At 43.2% G+C, this 19,859-nt stretch overlaps 1 protein-coding gene across 12 annotated transcripts in view; it reads right to left on the bottom strand.

Annotated features, from left to right (window-relative positions):
• Positions 1 to 19,859, bottom strand: part of LOC106577507 (calcium/calmodulin-dependent protein kinase type II delta chain) — a 130,949-nt gene that overhangs the window by 4,085 nt on the left and 107,005 nt on the right. For 2 of the 12 annotated variants that reach the window (XM_014155586.2, XM_014155587.2), the window contains exons 10-16: positions 19,258 to 19,380; positions 19,064 to 19,147; positions 18,773 to 18,815; positions 16,941 to 16,981; positions 10,372 to 10,422; positions 9,066 to 9,113; positions 7,994 to 8,042 (exon numbers count right to left, since the gene is read on the bottom strand). In XM_014155586.2, the coding sequence (XP_014011061.1) occupies positions 7,994 to 8,042; positions 9,066 to 9,113; positions 10,372 to 10,422; positions 16,941 to 16,981; positions 18,773 to 18,815; positions 19,064 to 19,147; positions 19,258 to 19,380 (439 nt within the window). The remainder of the gene's footprint in view (positions 1 to 7,993; positions 8,043 to 9,065; positions 9,114 to 10,371; positions 10,423 to 16,940; positions 16,982 to 18,772; positions 18,816 to 19,063; positions 19,148 to 19,257; positions 19,381 to 19,859) is intronic. The other 10 variants (XM_014155588.2, XM_014155589.2, XM_014155591.2 and 7 more) reach the window with 5 other exon arrangements.

Raw genomic sequence — 19,859 nt, 5'->3', positions numbered from 1 at the left:
TTAAATAGCCATCACTAGCTGGTCTCCACCCAGTACCCTGCCCTGAACTTAGTCACTGTCATTAGCCAGCAACCACCTGGTTACTCAACCCTGCACCTTAAAAGGCTGCTTCCATATGTACATAGTGTAGACATGGAATCACTGGTCACTTTAATAGTGTTTACATACTATTTTACGCATTTAATATGTAAACTCAGCATAAAAAGAAAAATATTTGTATGAACATAAGATTCAACAACAGACATAAACTGAACAAGTTCCACAGACATGTGACTAACAGAAATGGAATAATGTCCCTGAACAAAGGGGGGGGGGGGTCAAAATCAAAAGTAACAGTCGGTATTTGGTGTTGCCACCAGCTGCATTAAGTACTGCAGTGCATCTCCTCCTCATGGACTGCAACAGATTTGCCAGTTCTTGCTGTGAGATGTTACCCCACTCTTCCTCCAAGGCACCTGCAAGTTCCTGGACATTTCTAGGGGGGAATAGGATGACGCAGATGCTAAGCTACAGGAATGTATTGCTAGCACAGACTAGAATGTGTTCCGGGATTCTTCCGATGGCATTGAGGAGTACACCACATCAGTCACTGGCTTCATCAATAAGTGCATCGTTGACGTGGTCCCCACAGTGACCGTACGTACATACACCAACCAGAAGCCATGGATTACAGGCAGCATCCGCACTGAACTAAAGGGTAGAGCTGCTGCTTTTAAGGAGCGGAACTCTAACCCGGACGCTTATAAGAAATCCTGCTATGCCCTCCGACGAACCATCAAACAGGCAAAGCATCAATACAGGACTAAGATTGAATCGTACTACACCGGCTCCGACGCTCGTCGGATGTGGCAGAGCTTGCAAACAATTACGGACTACAAAGGGAAGCACAGCCGTGAGCTGACCAGTGACACGAGCTTACCATACGAGCTAAACTCCTATGCTCGCTTTGAGGCAAGCAACACTGAAGCATACATGAGAGCATCAGCTGTTCCGGACAACTGTGTGATCATGCTCTCCGTAGCCGATGTGAGTAAGACCTTTAAACCGGTCAACATTCACAACAGTTTCTACCCCCAAGCCATTAGACTCCTGAACAGCTAATCAAATGGCTACACGGACTATTTTCATTGTCGTCGCCCCCACCCACATTTTTACGTTGCTGCTACTCTCTGTTTATTATCCATGCATAGTCACTTTACCTCTTCCTACATGTACATATTACCTCAATTACCTCGACTAACCTGTGCCCCCACACATTGACTCTGTACCGGTACCTCCTGTATATAGCCTCACTACTGTTATTTTATTGTTGCTCCTTATTTATTTTTTACTTCAGTTTATTTTAGTAAATACTTTAACACTTATTTTTCTTAACCTCTCTAGGGTAGGGGGCAGTATTTTCACATCCGGATAAAAAACGTACCCGATTTAATCTGGTTATTACTACTGCCCAGAAACTAGAATATGCATATAATTGTTTGATTTGGATAGAAAACACCCTAAAGTTTCTAAAACTGTTTGAATGGTGTCTGTGAGTATAACAAAACTCATATGGCAGGCAAAAACCTGAGAAGATTCTGTACAGGAAGTGCCCTCTCTGACCATTTCTTGGCCTTCTACACTCTCTTTATTGAAAACAAAGGATCTCTGCTGTAACATGACACTTTGTAAGGCTCCCATAGGCTCTCAGAAGGCGCCAGAACGTAAAATGATGACTCTGCTGTCCCAGGCTGAAAAACAGTAGCGCATTTGGATAGTGGTCGATCTGAGAACAATGAGACGGGGGCGCGTGTGCACGAGACGACTCCATTTTCAACTTTGAGTCTTTGAACGAAAACAGGGTTTCCCGGTCGGAATATTATCGCTATTTTACGAGAAAAATCGCATAAAAATAGATTTTAAACAGCGTTTGACATGCTTCGAAGTACGGTAATGGAATATTTTGAATTTTTTTGTCACGATACGCGTCCGCGCGTCACCGTTCGGATAGTGTCTTGAACGCAAGAACAAAACAGAATATTTGAACATAACTATGGATTATTTTGAACCAAAACAACATTTGTGGATGAAGTAGAAGTCCTGGGAGTGCATTCTGACGAAGAACAGCAAAGGTAATCCAATTTTCCTTATAGTAAATCTGAGTTTGAGTGCCAAACTTGGTGGGTGTCAAAATAGCTAGCCCGTGATGGCGAGCTATCTACTCAGAATATTGCAAAATGTGCTTTTGCCGAAAAGCTATTTTAAAATCGGACACCGCTATTGCATAAAGGAGTTCTGTATCTATAATTCTTAAAATAATTTATGTTTTTTGTGAACGTTTATCGTGAGTAATTTAGTAAATTCACCGGAAGTTTGCGGTGGGTATGCTAGTTCTGAACGTCACATGCTAATGTAAAAAGCTGGTTTTTGATATAAATAAAAAAAACATGCATGTATTGTATAACATAATGTCCTATGAGTGTCATCTGATGAAGATCATCAAAGGTTAGTGCTGCATTTAGCTGTGGTTTTGGTTTTTGTGACATTATATGCTAGCTTGAAAAATGGGTGTCTGATTATTTCTGGCTGGGTACTCTGCTGACATAATCTAATGTTTTGCTTTCGTTGTAAAGCCTTTTTGAAATCGGACAGTGTGGTTAGATTAACGAGAGTCTTGTCTTTAAAATGGTGTAAAATAGTCATATGTTTGAGAAATTGAAGTAATAGCATTTCTAAGGTATTTGAATATCGCGCCACGGGATTCCACTGGCTGTTGAGTAGGTGGGACGATTTCGTCCCACATATTAACTGCATTGTTGGTTAAGGCCTTGTAAGTAAGCATTTCACTGTAAGGTTGTATTTGGCGCATGTGACAAATAAAGTTTTATTTCACTACACCCACAATAACATCTGCTAAATACAGTGTATGTGACCAATACGATTTGATTTGAAGTAGTGGTGACAATATGACCCACAACACAGTCAATAGGTTCAGGGGCCAAGGTTCACCACTTCCACACACACCTCCACACACAGGGGAGAGTGTGTGTTTCAACAACATTTCCACAGATAACTTGCGAGGTAATGAAATCATGTTAAGTGTTAATGGATGTAAAGAAAAACAAAGCAAAGGTTTTGTGGTTAAGCAAATCTGTTATTTGAGGTAGATGTGAATTGACTGTTAGTACTCCTTTTTTTGTGTAACATGCACTTAAACGTAGAGAATTAAAGTCCCAGGAATGAGAAAAAGATCAACGGTATCTCTTAAACGCTTTACCTTTGACACTTTTGTCCCCTCTGACACTTCCAATCGGCGTGACTGACAGAACACAAAGGATGCAAATTACTAACAGTTCCCCTCAGGTTCTGTGTACTTCTCAGAACGTTGTTCACCAATGTGAGGAAGACTGCAGTGGAAAAACAACAACACTCCAGTTGGGTCTTACATTAGCCACCAGTGATTGGCTACTAGTCGGGCAGTTAGTCTGATACAGCCCCGTCCAACACGTACAAACCTTGCCCTCTAGCAGTCTGTTTGCTAAGAAATAAAACTCCTCCATGAGTGGAAAGCTTAAAGGAGAATTCCACCCCAAAACTATCTTTTGGTATTTGTTTCATTAGTCCATTGTTGATACAGTCGCAAAATGTTTTGCATGTCAGCAATCACGTTTTCAAGATATATAACGTTCAAAATACAGAAATACAGCCGGTATGTCCCCCTGACAACACTCAATAGCACACGGAGTGAAAACAAAGCTGTTTTTGCCTGTCAGTTATTTTCTAATCAGAAATAGATCAATGGCTTTCTCAGAAACTAAGAAATGGGACTCTGCAAACAAAATAGAATTTTGCTTTGTTGACAAATGATCTTCTTTTAGGAAACATTAGTACTCTTTAATATGTCGCTTGCCATGAGGGACTGTATATTGAGGTGCACACACATTAGTTTTCATCCTGACGGATAAAGCAGCAATAAGATGAGAAACTGATCCTCGGTTTTGACAGGAGAGAAACAGAGCGTGGAGCTTTTTCCTCCGTCTAGAGGATCTTTGTTTTAACCGCCTGCCTCTTGTCTCAGCCTGACGAGAATGAAAGGTTCCTCGTTCGAGGAAACGGCACACGGTCTACAGCTGGGGAAGCGAGACAGTTTGAATAGCCCAGATCACTCTGATTCTACCGAAGGGAAGTCTAATTCTTTTCTACACAAAATGCAATCCACTTATCAAAATGTGCTGTCAATGTAGAGACCAATGGTCAATGAAACCATTCCTTTCCTGGAAGTCTTCAGTGCTGTCTGTGCAAAGAAAAAGCCTCTTTCAAAACTAGTCCTTAAAGTGTACTCCTTTAGACTGTTCACTGTCAACCCTGGAGCTGACGACTCTACGTACGTATCAACACTGCAGTAATACTTTTTTTTTCTATGCTCAACCTAGATGTAATACATTGTAAATGCATTACTGTATACATTTCCAAAGACTGTTATAAGAAGACAGTGATGATGAGCACAGTACTGATGATCTGGCCACCCCTGGTTAGACTGACTACTCCAATGGCAGACCATGAACTCCAGAGGGCAGCAGAGTACACGCATACTGGATGCCTGTATGGGAGACAAGCGCTGCTTTGCGCCACTGAAGCAGAGTGCAACATCGGGCCAACCTACAACGTGCAACCTCAGTACTTTTTAGGACCCTTCTTTCACAGGGCTCCATGACAAACAGTAACAGGGTGTGTGCCTTTGTTTAGTCTTTGATATCTAGTGCCATGTACAATGAGGGAATTATTTGCATGTATTTTCACTCACCACGTGCACCAAATGATCCTAAAAGTCATATCCTAAACAAATGTGGACTTCAAATGAGGCATATCTGATAGTGGTCAACAGGATATGGAGGGACGTTCAGGGAAAGTGGGGCACAGAGGATAGTAGGTTTTGGGGGGAAATTGTTTAAGTTTGTGCCCTCTCCCTCACTCTGGGCAAACTTACACTGCATGTCGCTGGGGCCCGGGCTAGGCAGGGGCCCAAGGGGGTGCCGAGGCTGAGGCCCCTGAGTGTGGGTGTGGTAGGGCCCACAGTGGGCGGCAGGGTGGACGGAGAATAAGACCACAAAGAAGGAGGTGAAGAGGAGGAGCAGGTAGCAGGCGACCAGGGCCCTGAGGACATAGTGGCACAACTCCTCCCAACTGGGCCAAACACTGGGAGAATACCAGCAGGAGGAAGATGAGGAAGAGAAGGAGGAGTGGTACGAGCCTGAGTGCTCCCGCCAAAAGCAAGGGGAACTTGGGGAGGAGGGACGGGAGACTTGGGCAAGGGTGTCAGGGTGACAAGGGTTATTGGTATGAGTGGTGGGTGGATGGATGGATGGAGGTGAGGGATTGAAAACAAAAATGTGAAATGGAGAAAAGAAATGAAAGGTTGAGTGAATGAAGGATGAGTGACATTGCCTTGTTCTCAGTGGGAGCTCTGGAAACAAAATGCTGAGGAGGAAAGGCATGAAAAATGTTAATAAAAAAAAACAGATGAAAAATGTATGCTGGGATGGTTGTAACGCCTCCTCTTTCTGGCAAGTGTTGATGTTACAGGGTGAGTGACACTTGGGTACTGATAGGTTCCTGTGTGTTGGGTTGGTGCTTCAGAATGTGTTGTGGCCAGAAACATTGTTTTGTTTATTCGGAACATTAGAAAATACAGGGCGAGACTATGCAAAAACCCACATCCTCTAGTCTTCCAACTCCTACACACGCACAACGTCATGGAACGACTGCGTCAAACTGGGAAATGCAATGCCTTCATCTTTCAAACAAAGAAAAACAAAGGGAATATGAAAATGACGAGTCTCTAAAACAACAGCAGCAACACAGACACGTTTGGTGGAGCAAACAGCAATGAGACATGTCACATTGCATAAAGCCAGAACCCATCAGGAATCACCCGTCATGGAATGCAAACGTTGACAGAAAGCAACTCTCAAATGCAATGAAACATAATTTTCTCTCCACACAAACTGCCATAGCTAGGAGTCCTAGGATCTAGGAATGACTGTTCAAAGCAGTCGTGGATTGTCCTTATTAAAATTCAAAGCAGGTAGCTCATGAGATTGACTAATGAAATTGCATCCCTGTCTCAGGCCTTTTGAAGGCGGAGTGTAGAATGAGGAGATTAATTATTGTGATTGGGGTCATCGTCACGCTCCCCAGATGTCACAATGTCATACAAGGAAATCCCCGATCACACTTGTAGGCCATGTCATAGCGACTTTAGCTAGCTAAGCTCGTGCGCAGAAACACGCAAAACGGGTCTAACGGTGGTCTCGCGCCGAACTGCGCACGTGGAGGCCGTCAAATCAAAGGTTGGAGTAATAACATGTTCGACTACTTAAGACATTGGCTCCAATCTAGGTCGTGCCTTCAGATTTCGAGAAAATGAACAACGATGGAAGAATATTTCACATCTCTCATTGACTTCTCTAACCCCAAACCCCAGCCTGGTCTGCTTCGCAAGCGTTCCCGGTGGTCTCGCAATGTTGCGCCTCTGGGTTTCGAAAAAAAAAACTCAGCAAAACCATCTATTTGAAGAGGGAGGTGAACAAATGCTACTAATGACTATCTGTGTAATGGTGGAGCTCATGCACACACTGTTCTGGCTCAGTGGACCAGCAGGGCAACAGCGAAATGGGAAATCATGCAAGGCCAGTAGCAGATTCAGCTCCCTAAACGACTGTACACAGTGTCCACACCTCCCCCATGGCATCTCTTTGTAGACTCAGCCGTCTCTCATTGTGTTAGTTCCCACTACCCACTGTAGACACAGTTCCAAATCACTAATGAGTCACTAACTAGCGCAGCAGAGTGGGTGTAAAATGCACCACTGACAATCAAAGTTGGGCCACAATTCACCCATTGTTCTTCCAATACCATTGGGCCAGTAACCGAAAGGTAGCTGGTTCGAATCCCAGAGCCAACGAGGTGAAACATCTGTCGATGTGCCCTTGAGCAAGGCACTTAACCCTAATTGCTCCTTTAAGTTGCTCTGGATAAGAGCGTTTGCTAAATGACTCAAATGTTAAACAAATACCGTGAAAACAGAAGGACTACATCAATTGAACTTTCATAAAAAGAAAATGCACGGTTAGACAGATGACATCATTCTCAGAACTGACAGTGTAAGTAAAGTCTTGCAGCTAAAATGTATTGATATAGAAAGACATTATAGCGTTACAAGTTTGGAGGATGGAAATGCATGATCAGATGATAGACAGATAGGGGGCCTCCCCCGAGTGGCACAGCAGTCTAAGGCACTGCATCACAGTGCTTGAGGCGTCACTACAGACTCGGGTTTGATCCCAGGCTGTGTCACAACCGGCTGTGATCTGGAGTCCCATAAGGTGGCGCGCAATTGGCCCAGCGTTGTCCGGGTTAGGGGAGGGTTTGGCCGGGGGGCCTTTACTTGGCTCATTGTGCTCTAGCGACTCCTTGTGGTAGGCCAGGCGCCTGCAGGCTGACTGCGGTCATCAGTTGAACAGTGTTTCCTCGTCCTCCGACACATTAGTGTGGCTGGCTTCCGGGTTAAGCGGGCGGGTATTAAGAAGCGCATTTTGGCAGGTCATGTTTCGGAGGACGCATGGCTCGACCTTCGCCTCTCCCGAGCCCGTTGCGGGAGTTGCAGTGATGAGATAAGATTGTAATTGGATTGCAATTGGATATTACGAAATTGGGCAGAAAAAGGGGTAAAATAAATAAATAAAAGATGGACAGATGAAGTGGATTAATTAAGCATATTAAATGAAAAAGCAGAATGGATGCCTGGATAAACACATGCTTACCTGATGAATTCATACAAACAAAATTATACAAAGAAAAACAGGCATTTTAATAGCATACATATTGATGCAAAATCAGTAGGACAAAAATACATGACAACACTTCAGTGCTGTGAGAATAACACATTCCCTTTCACTTAGACTGAGCAGAGTCAACATAGAGCTACTTGCCTAATACAGGTGTGTGCTCCTACCTTTCACGTCCTCATCCTCCATGGTGGTGTTTGCACTCTCACTGGACTCCTGTTGGACAAGAACAAACAGCTAAGAACAATGAACACCTGTCGGCTGTTGAAACTGTATAAAGCGTGAGCAAAAGAGAAGTGATGCATTGTCAGATGAGTAAAATAGTTTGGGCAAAGGAACTGATTATCTTCGGAACCGCTGAGAGAACAGATTTGGATAACTTAACATACTCTTTTGGGCTATAATCACACAAACAAAAATATCATCATAGACATTGGGTCGACGTCTCACTTTGGTCACACACAGGTACAAGCTGTAGAGCCTAGTTTTTTACTATGTAATTTTAACAGCAAGCCACTAGCAGTACTACTCCAACACTCAGATAGTGAAAAACCGGATGCACATCTTCACGCACAAAGCGTTACAACAACAACAAATCTAAAGGAGACATAGCCTGGATCCACATTCGTCAAAGCGGATCGCATTCGAGCTCGTCGGGGCATGGACTCTACAAGGTGTCGAATGTGTTTCACAGGGATGCTGGCCCATGTTGACTACAATGCTTCCTAAAGTTGTATCAAGTCGGCTGGATGTCCTTTGGGTGGTGGACCATTCTTGATACACACGGGAAACTGTTGAGTGTGAAAAGCCCAGCAGCGTTGCAGTTCTTGACACAAACCTTTTCACCTGGCTCCTACTACCATACCTGGTTCAAAGGCACTTACATGTTTTGTCTTGGCCCTTCACCCTCTGAATGGCACACATACACCATGTCACAATTGTCTCAAAGCTTAAAAATCCTTCTTAAGGTGTTCTTAATGTTTTATATACTCTGTGTATAAATACAGCATGCACATTTGTTTAACATAAGATAAAACATATTGACAAAGTCCTAAGTCCGGTGTCCGTGTGAAGCGCAAATGAAACAAACATTTAGGACATACACCAAGGCACCATGCATGCAACGTTATACAAGGCTTTGTAAGAAACACAAACTAAAACCAACTAGCTTATCACTCTGCTAACTAGAGCACAACAGCAAACACCTACACGTTTGGCACTACTGTTCCATTTACTCACTACTTTGTTTCCATCAGTTGGGTTGTGGATGACAGTGGTTTGAGGCTCCTGATTCACAGAGAGGAGGAGGAAGAGGGTGAAGAATGGGTTAAATAGACAGGAAATTGGTGCGGTAAATAGTTAATAGAAAAAAAAGACCAAAGGAACCTCGGAGAAGGCAAGTTTGGGGGTAAAATCAAGGACAAATGACGCACCACTGAGGCTATAGCTAAGGGCTTTTAATGCAGTATGCCCAACTTTTTCCATTAAAACGAGAGATCTTTGAGTAGTCAACTTGGTGCAATTGAAAGGCATCAGAAGACAAGGTTATGATATTCATATTTCAAACAGACACACAACAACCAAGACAGGATGGGAGTGCTGTGCAGTAGGAAGCATGCTAGTCACCAGGCCCTTCCTGGATATAAACTACAGGAAGGTATTTCACGTGTGTACAGCCAAAGCAAGGCGTGTAGTTGACCCTTAGAGCTGACTCCAGGTAGTGTGTGTGTGTGTGTGTGTGTGATGAGTGAACATGCCACATTTCTCACATCTAGAAATACATAACCGCCTCACTTTAGAAGTAGTGTAATAGCCATTGTTAAAAAGCCATGAGGTTATTACCATGTTATTATATACGTAATAGGATGGAAAAACAAAGCTAATATTTTGGATGTATTTACAAATGGTGACATTATACTAGGGATGCATCTACGGTTCTGCCTGGGGCTGGTTAAATACAGTACAGGCCTCTTGGCTGACCTGACATGTCTAACATGCGTAGATTAAACTGCGGTAAGTCTGAGTCGATTCCCTCTGGGCAGTGCCGACAGGTGGGCTGTCATAAAGGCGTGCCATGACACGGTCACGTTGAAGCTCATGTGTGGTGACAGGGTGACACGGACGGCACTAGCGGAGTAATCTCAGGATGCGTTTCACTGCTAGTGTGTGAAATCTATTTTAGGAAGCACGCATGCAGTGTCTCAACCAGCACGTCTCATTGGTTTCCTTGGTAACTTGGGGGAAAGCTTAAGTGGAGTGAAAGTAAAAACATGAACTACGGGATGTACAGTTGTTCACACACACAGAAGCAAAAAGTGCACATGCCAACTGCAATGTCTACTGGTCCACAGTAAAAGTAAATGTCTGTGTATGATAAAAAAAATTAAATGTGCTAGCCTATATAAAGAAAACAAAAATTCAATATTAAAAAGAGGCATCACTGGGAGCCTAACAAAGACAGACGTTGTTAGAGTGAGGTGAGCAGCCCGAGCATGGAGGATGAGACAGACAGGCAGGCAGACGTGCAGAAAGACAGAGAGTGTACCAGAGTGGGGGGCTCTTTGGGGCTGGTGACTACATTGGTCTTGTTGTTGATCTACAAGGTAAGTGGACAGAGACGGAGACAAGAAACAGCGATTGATATCAGGAAGAAGAACCAGTGGTCCAAGCAGGGAGAGAGACAGGAGAGGTGTCAGGAATACACAGCTGCAGGAGTGAAAATGTCAGGAGTTAATGAGCAAATACTCTGCGGGGTATAAAGTTTAGTGAGAGAAAATAAGTTCATGAGACAAATCTGTTGGTTCCAAGCCTGTAGCAATACATCATTATTCTGGAGGATTATACGCAGAATAAACATGCAAAGGAGTTCCTCGCTGAAACAGAACTTTGTAAACATGAACTTGAAAGCATTCGGCTGTTCCACTCTACTGCTTTCAGGAAGCCTAAACTGCCACTATTAACGTTGTTTATGGAGGGCTTAAATCAAACAAATTAGTGCCACTGTGACTCTAAACTAGAGATGAGAAATAAAAAATTCAGTAGTAATGCAATTATCCAATGCTGTTCAAATTTAAAGTCAAACGACGTTGTGACATCCCAATAGTTTCTGGTTTTACTGTTAGCATGAACATCATCGTCTGCATCGGAAGCACGTCAGGGGGAAAAAAATTAAGGTCAAAAGTGTTATACTATTCCTTTGTGAACTGCATGCCCTGATTTTGGAGCCCAGTCATTGGGCATCCAAGCTATGTAAAATGATTTTTTTCAAGTACTAGGTAATATGGGGCAACTGGAATGCACCTGATCATAGAACTAGGTTCTCCACAGGGAGATATGGGGAGCTAGCCATGAAACTCAAACTACACATCAAGAGGCTTATACAACGGGTTGCCCATTAAACCAAGATACTAGACAATTATCCTAGGCCAGGGAGCCAGCACTAGGGTGTTCTATAATCAACCACATAACTGGCAACCTGTGGTAGATGCAAGGTTGGATAAAAAAAGTAGGGACAGGCATATCAGCAATATTGGCATTGGCTCGGTCTCAGACAGAACACAAAAGAGAACAAGACAAACTGGGTCCAATATCACAATATCTCAACCCCAAAACAAGAGTCAAGACCCTAGACCTAACAGTACACTCTTTGAGAAAGGGTATTTTATAACAAACACATTTACATTTTAGTAATTTTGCAGACACTCTTATCCAGAGCGACTTACAGGAGCAATTAGGGTTAAGTTTCTTGTTCAAGGGTACCGACAGATTTTTCACCTCATCTGGAATTCAAACCAGCGACCTTTCGGTTACTGGCCCAACGCTCTCAACCGCTGGGCTACCTGCCGCACACATTTGTAATCATTAAAGATTCAGCATACATGGAAACCAAAATTGATGGCAGGACTAAATAATGTAATGCCTGCCATTTCCCCAGTCCATTAGGTTATCTACTCTTCAACACAACCTCAGAGGCAGTGACATTTAAGAGGGTAACATGCTGGACCCCTGCGCTAAACCTGAAATAATCCTTCAAAAGCTGCCTGCTGTGCTTTCAAAACACACCGATGACTCACACGGCTGCAGATAGACAGATTTAGAAAGCGTTTTGGGGAAATATATCAGGTACAGATGTACCTAGATGCTAAACCTCCTACAGCTGTTTAAACTGCCTGCCATAAGCACCTTGGATAACTGTATTAACAAATATATTGGTTTATCCATCACCCCTCCTCGGAGGACAAAAATAACTTGGTATGTACATTCTAAACACATTTGACATATTTGGCACAGTAGTTACATGTAATGTATCTCAAAAGAACAATCATTTTTCTATGTAACTACTGTGTAAAAAAAAGTGCCATGTATGTAAAATGTGTTTAGAATATACATAAGTTATTTTTGTCTTCCATACTTCTGTTTTAATCTAGAGAGGTTAGAGAAACTATCTAGATCCTCAATGAGACTGTGCAGGGATCCATATTACGAATTCAAGACAAGTTGAGTCATCAGCATACGCTGACGCCTTTGTTTTTAAGCCCTGGATTTCTAGTCCCTTGATATTGTTGGATCTGATTTTAATAGCTAACATTTCGATGGCCCTAAAAAAATAGCTGCGAAGCGACGTTCCCATCCAACCTGACAGAGCTTGAGGGGACCTGCAAAGACGAATGGGAGAAACTCCCCAAATACATGTGTGCCAAGCTTGTAGCATCATACCCAAGAAGACTCGAGGCTGTAATCTCTGCCAAAGGTGCTTCGACAAAGTACTGAGTAAAGGGTCTGAATGAAAATGTGATATTAGTTCTTTGGGGGGGGGAGTAAAACTTTTACTTTGTCATTATAGGGTATTGTGTGTAGATTGATGAGGGGAAAAAAACTATTTTGGAATAAGGCTGTAATGTAACAATCAATTAAATTTACCACAGGTGGACTCCAATCAAGTTTTAGAAACATCAAGTATGATTAATGGAAACAGGATGCACCTGCGCTCAATTTTGAGTCTCAGCAAAGGATCTGAATTATGTAAATAAGGTATGTTTTTAAAATAAATTTGCCAAAAAATTCTAAAAACCTGCTTTCACTTTGTCATTATGGGGTATTGTGTGTAGATTGATGAGGAAAATAAGTAGATACCTGCTCGTTGAACATCTCATTTCAAAATCATGGTCATTAATATAGAGTTGGTCCCCCCTTTGCTGCTATAATAGCTTCCACTCTTCTGGGAAGTTTTCCACTAGATGTTGGAACATTTCTGTGGGGAGGTTGGGCACTGATCTTTGGCGATTAGGCCTGGCTCACAGTCGACATTCCAATTCATCCCAAAGGTGTTCAGTGGGGTTGAGGTCAGGGCTCTGTGCAGGCCGGTCAAGTTCTTCCACACTGATCGACAAACCATTTCTGTATGGACCTCGCTTTGTGCACAGGGGCATTGTCATACTGAAACAGGAAAGGGCCTTCCCCAAAAATTGGAAGCACAGAATGGTCTAGAATGTCATTGTATGCTGTAGCGTTAAAATGTCCTTTCAATGCAACTAAGGGGCCTAGCCCGCACCAAGAAAAACAGCCCCAGAGCATTATTCCTCCTCCACCAAACTTTACAGTTGGCACTATGCATTCAGGCAGGTAGCGTTCTCCTGGCATCCAACAAACCCAGATTAGTCCGTCAGACTGTCAGTGGTAAAGCGTGATTCATCACTCTATTTATCACTGAGCTTAGGCTTGTGTGCGGCTGCCCGGCCATGGAAACCCATTTCATGAAGCTCCCGATCAACAGTTATTGTGCTGACGTTGCTTCCAGAGGCAGTTTGCAACTTGGTGAAGAGTGTTGCAACCGAGGACAGACGATTTTAATGTGCTACGCGCTTCAGCACTCAGCAGTCCCGTTCTTGGAGCTTGTGTGGCCTACCACTTTGCGGCTGAGCCGTTGTTGCTCCTAGATGTTTCCACTTCACAATAACATTACAGCTGACTGGGGCAGCTCTAGTTGGGCATAAATTTGACTTGTTGGGACGGTGCCACATTGAAAGTCACTGAGCTCTTCAGTAAGGTCATTTTACTGTCAATGTTTGTCTATGTCAGCAACGGGTGTGGCTGAAATAGCCAAATCCACTAATTTGAAGGGGTGTCCACATACTTTTGTATATATAGTGTATGTCAAGTGCTGCTCCTGGGTATGTGATTCTAGTATTTTAGGATCAGCATTTGGAGAGGGAGATGGGGGTCAGACAGATGCACGGGGGCAGACACAAAGTCAGACAGTACTTTGACACTGGACCAAAGGTGGGGAGACAGCCACTGGAGGACAGCCACTCCAGCACAGCTGTGAGAGGATAGCATGTGATTCACTGTCTGACACAGACTCCCAGTGGGGAGAGCAAGAAATGAGGGGTTGAAAAGAGGGGTGTGAGTGACAAGAGGGGAGTGTGAGAGAAATGGGAGGAGAGCATAGAAATATAGAAAATAGAAAGCTGGATAGAAAGGAGCGAGCAGTATTGAGAGGAAGGGAAATAAAATCCCCCAATAAGGAAGAGAGTGACAGGAATTTTGTAGTCAGATTTAGAAACAGAGAGAGGGGGAACATAGATACTGAGGAACACGTGGAGGTCATATTGAACCACTAGCTGCTATGACAGCTGAGATTTGATTAGACGGGAGATGAGGACTTCGTCATCTTCATCAGATCACAAAAACAGACACTACCACTCTGTGACTGAATTATTTGGTAAAGGCGGAGCCCGATTATTGAGATATCTTACATGCTGACCACACCAGGCAGCGTTGCGTACGCGAGCGTCGCAACATATATGTACACATACATGTTAATCAATCATTTCATCCAAACTGCTCGCATGCGTCAATGAGCGTCTGCGTAGCCAGGCGCTAAAATAGAACTTGATTCCATCTCCTCATTGGTTTTTAGGAGCATATATCCACTTGGGTGACTGAAAGATGAAGTGAGGTTCACACTCCAGTCCAGTTGGTAGCGGTAATGTGCCCTAGAGTTGGTTGCTAACCGCCATATAAAAGTCCACAGAAGAAGACTGAAGGAGAAGAGATTACTAGAAACTAAACTAAATTTGCCTTTTATCTGTGGATTAATTGTCGTCGGAGAGAACACACGATCTTGTGCGACTCAAAAATAAATACAATTCTACAAAAGATCCATGAATGTTTCATGTGTTTCGACCTGTCCCCAAATTAAAATACAGTTGATGTCGGAAGTTTACATACACTTAGGTTGGAGTCGTTAAATCTCGTTTTTCAACCACTCCACAAATTTCTTGTTAACAAACTATAGTTTTGGCAAGTCGGTTAGGGCATCTACTTTGTGCATGACACAAGTAATTTTTCCAACAATTGTTTATAGAGATTATTTCACTTATAATTCACTGTATCACAATTCCAGTGGGTCAGAAGTTTACATACACTAAGTTGACTGTGCCTTTAAACAGCTTGGAAAATTCCAGAAAATGATGTCATGGCTTTAGAAGCATCTGAAAGTCTAATTGACATCATTGGAGTCAATTGGAGGTGTACCTGTGGATGTATTTCAAGGCCTACCTTCAAACTCAGTGCCTTTTTGCTTGACATCATGGGAAAATCAAAAGAGATCAGTCAAGACCTCAGAGTTTTTTTTATAGACCTCCACAAGTCTGGTTATCCTTGGGAGCAATTTCCAAACGCCTGACGGTATCACGTTCATCTGTACAAAGAATAGTACACAAGTATAAACACCATGGGACCACGCAGCCGTCATACCGCTCAGGAAGGAGACGTGTTCTGTCTCCTAGAGATGAACGTACTTTGTTGCAAAAAGTGCAAATCAATCCCAGAACAACAGCAAAAAGACCTTGTGAAGATGCTGGAGGAAACAGGTACAAAAGTATCTATATCCACAGTAAAACAAGTCCTATATCGACATAACCTGAAAGGCCACTCAGCAAGGAAGAAGCCACTGCTCAAAAACCGCCATAAAAAAAGCCAGACTACGGTTTGCAACTGCACATGGGGACAAAGATCGTACTTTTTGGAGAAATGTCCTCTGGTCTGATGAAACAAAAATAGAACAGTTTAGCCATAATGACCATCGTTATGTTTGGAGGAAAAGGGGGAGGCTTGCAAGCCGAAGAACACCATCCCAACCGTGAAGCACGGGGGTGGCAGCATCATGTTGTGGGGGTGCTTTTCTGCAGGAGGTGCACTTCACAATATAGATGGCATCATGAGGTAGGAAAATTATGTGGATATATTGAAGCAACCTCTCAAGACATCAGTCAGGAAGTTAAAGCTTGGTCGCAAATGGCTCTTCCAAATGGACAATGACCCCAAGCATACTTCCAAAGTTGTGGCAAAATGGCTTAAGGACAATAAAGTCAAGGTATTGGAGTGGCCATCACAAAGCCCTGACCTCAATCCTATATAACATTTGTGGGCGGAACTGAAAAAGTATGTGCGAGCAAGGAGGCCTACAAACCTGACTGAGTTACACCAGCTCTGTCAGGAGGAATGGGCCCAAATTTACCCAACTTATTGTGGGAAGTTTGTGGAAGGCTACCCAAAACATTTGACCCAAGTTAAACAATTTAAAGGCAATGCTACTAAATACTAATTGAGCGCATGTAAACTTCTGACCCACTGGGAATGTGATGAAAGAAATAAAAGCTGAAATAAATCATCCTCTACTATTATTCTGACATTTCACATTCTTAAAATAAAGTGGTGATCCTAACTGACCTAAGACAGGGAATTTTTACTAGGATTAAATGTCAGGAATTGTAAAAATCTGAGTTTAAATGTATTTGGCTAAGGTGTATGTCAACTTCCGACTTCAACTGTAGTTGGTTCAGAGTTCGTTTTAACATTTCAACCTGCGTGTCCTAATCGCGTCTGGTGCCTGTTCTAGTCAGTATGTTAGTCATGCTGCACTCAAACTGACATAATTTCACTGCTGGCAGCTGAAACAAATGTACTGTAGAAATATTCCAACTTCTCTTCTGAGACTGTCAGTTACAAGTGCAATATAAATTACAACTAAAAAGTCTACAACTAAAAATGTGTGTGTGTCAATGTGTGTTGTCAGATGTTAAGATCGCAGAAGTAGATGAGAGAACTTACCTTGACGCCGTCAGCTTTCTTGTTGAGCAGGCTCTTGGCTGCTGTAAGGAGAGAGGACAAGGGGACAAGGTCAGCGAGGACACCTCTGATTGATACACACACACACGTGCAAACACACACACCACTAAATCTAGTGAAGACAGACAATTATGGGCAAACTGTGACAGTCCTACAGAATTGAGGTTTAATGTCCTCTACCAACACACACACTTGTAAATAGAGACCTTGTATTGCTTGTATCTTAAAAATGTAAAAACATTTTTAAGGAAGGTTCATCAGGTTAATGTGATAATGACAACTCCTCCATAGAGAACAGGTTAACACCGTCTCCTAAATCAACATGCAAATATAGTCCACGCATGGAGCGAGCTAATTGACTGGTTGGGTAGAATGATGAGGTTCCTGGCACGTGGAAAAGCTCAGTGATTGGTTAAAGTGGTCAGGGCTGTCACACAATAGCCACACAGTGTATGATGAGTGTATGAGAGAGGGAAGAAGAAAGGTGTTTGTAAAAATGTTTAGTCTGAGAGGGGTGCAAGTTACCAAGACGGCCACATGGGTAGAGAGCAGTGCCAAGGCATGCCTCTTTCCATGACAGAGACTCTTACCTCACAAGGTTACACAATCCCAAAAACAGAATGGAGAAAAAACAAAGGGAAATAAAACAGACAGTGTAAAGCAGTGGTATTCAAACTTTTTCAGCGAGGACACCATTTTTTCCGCCAGAATTTCTCGGGACCCCAATTTTTTCTAAAATAATTCCTTGCGAACCCACCCCATTCCAAATCAAATGACAACCTTAAAAATCTGTACATTTCTACATGACCAAATAACCTTACATTCATAGCGTTTTTATCTCATCAAAATGAAAATAAACCAATAAATACATACTCAATAACATCTTTCTCAAAAGAGTTTGTATATTGATCCCATATAATAATCTGTAGGTTCTTTATTTGTGGTGCGACCCCATAAAGGGTCGCGACCCCGACTTTGAATACCACTGGTGTAAAGTCTTGCTTTGAGCAAAAAAATTATTGGCTATATGGAATGAAAATTTAAAACAATGTACTTTTTAAATAAAATATTTTCTGTTAACAAGAGAACCAAAGTCTTGACAGGGAGAGAGAGATTAAACAATGTGTTTTCCTTGCCTGAACTAAATTGCCCAAATAAATACAAGGAAGCAGGAGAAAGTGAAGTCCACATCTTTCCTCCAGTAGCCACTCTGATTCAGAGGGGTTGGGTTAAATGCAGAAGATATTTCGTTTGAACGCATTCAGTTGTGCAACTGACTAGGTATCCCCTTTTCCTTCCCTTCCCCTTCACTCATCACTCATCACCCAAGAGAAAATCTATATTTTTTAACCAACAGACAAAATATTAAAGTATTGCCCTTTAAGAGGCCCAGATTGTCTGAACCACATCGATCAGCATCGCTCCACTGGTCTCCAGGCAGTCTCTAGGTTGACAGCGGTAGTCTTAAAGACCAGCGTTTTCATCCTGGAGTTTTCCCCTACAAACTCATGTCACTTTCACATTTAGTTGCTCCATACTCTCTCGTGCATTTTTCTCCTCGTTCCTCTCTCACTCGATCAGTCCTTCCTGTAACACCTGCCCCTCTATCCCTAATTTCTCTCACCATTGTTTTCCTCAAGTGTTTCGGTGAAATAATACATGCAGCTGCATTACTAAGCAGCAGCTGATGGAGAATTCTAAATATTCATCTGGTGAGAGAGCGAGAGGGAGAGAAGAAGTAAAAACACAGACATATCGAGCCAAAGAGAGACACCTTGAAAGAAACTACAATACAGTAGGTAGATACATCTTACCTGAGAAGTTGCGTGTGGCCAGCATGGTGGTGAGGATAGCACCCTGAGGAAGGGAAAAGGAACAGCGAGTTGAAAAACTGACCTCCGAGGCTTTAATACTTGGCACACTGTCACCTCATCCCTAACACGGTGTCCAACATTAGGTGGATAGATTATGATGTTAATGACCACATTGTTTAGTGCTCAGGGTCCACTCTATGACAAGCACGGGCTCGGATTTAGTCAAGTTGTCACTTTCTTAATGTCTCACTCACGACATCTGGTGAAGTCCTGTGAGAAACATTCCCTCACCTTGAGCTTCCTCCTGGCGTTGAACTTCCTCAGGCACTCCACCGTCTCCTGTCTGTGCATCATGGACGCCACAGTGGAACGTTGCTGCAGAGAGGACAGTGAGAGAGGAGGAGAACGTCATGAGTCTGTAGGTACACTCATCGGACCATTGGACTGTGTGTGCGTGTGCGTGTGTGTGTGTGTGAGACACGTACACAGATCCAGGGGTGTTTGAGTGCGTCTGTGGCGGTGACCCTCTTGACAGGGTTGATGGTCAACATCTTGTTAATCAGGTCTTTGGCCTCGGGGGTCACTGTGTCCCACTCAGGGGACGGAAACTGAAGGGGAGAACATCGAGAGAGGCAATGAGGCTCATCATCCATCAGTCCATCCATCCACTCATCTATCCTCCCATCCCTCCCTCACTCTTTCACTCCTCCCATTCAGCTTTGTTTGAAAATGTGTCCTTGGAGAAACAAGGACAGCGAGAGAACTGGCAAAAAAACATCTAAAGGTTGCCAAAAAAACAGATTCACTGAGCAGAAGGTGCTCGCCTCCAGAGCCAAGTTGGACTTGAGCCATTGCAGTGGGCTGTCCCTCTGCCGCTCTCTTCCTCCTCTCTGCCCCTCCCCCATTCTAAAACTCAATCTGTCTGGGACAGGCGTTGGGATTGACTGGGGAGAGCAGGGAGAGGGCTGCCAGACAAGGAGGAAATAGCCTGTGTGTGGTGTTCCAACAGCATGCTGGGAGAGGCAATGCTCAGCCAATAGACAGAGACTGGAATTCTGATGTGTCAAGTATGGCCTTGTGTCGGGTG

The sequence above is a fragment of the Salmo salar genome, chromosome ssa18 (genome assembly GCF_905237065.1).
Source record: "Salmo salar chromosome ssa18, Ssal_v3.1, whole genome shotgun sequence".
Lineage (NCBI taxonomy): Eukaryota > Metazoa > Chordata > Actinopteri > Salmoniformes > Salmonidae > Salmo > Salmo salar.
This window is presented reverse-complemented; position numbering and strand designations above follow the sequence as displayed.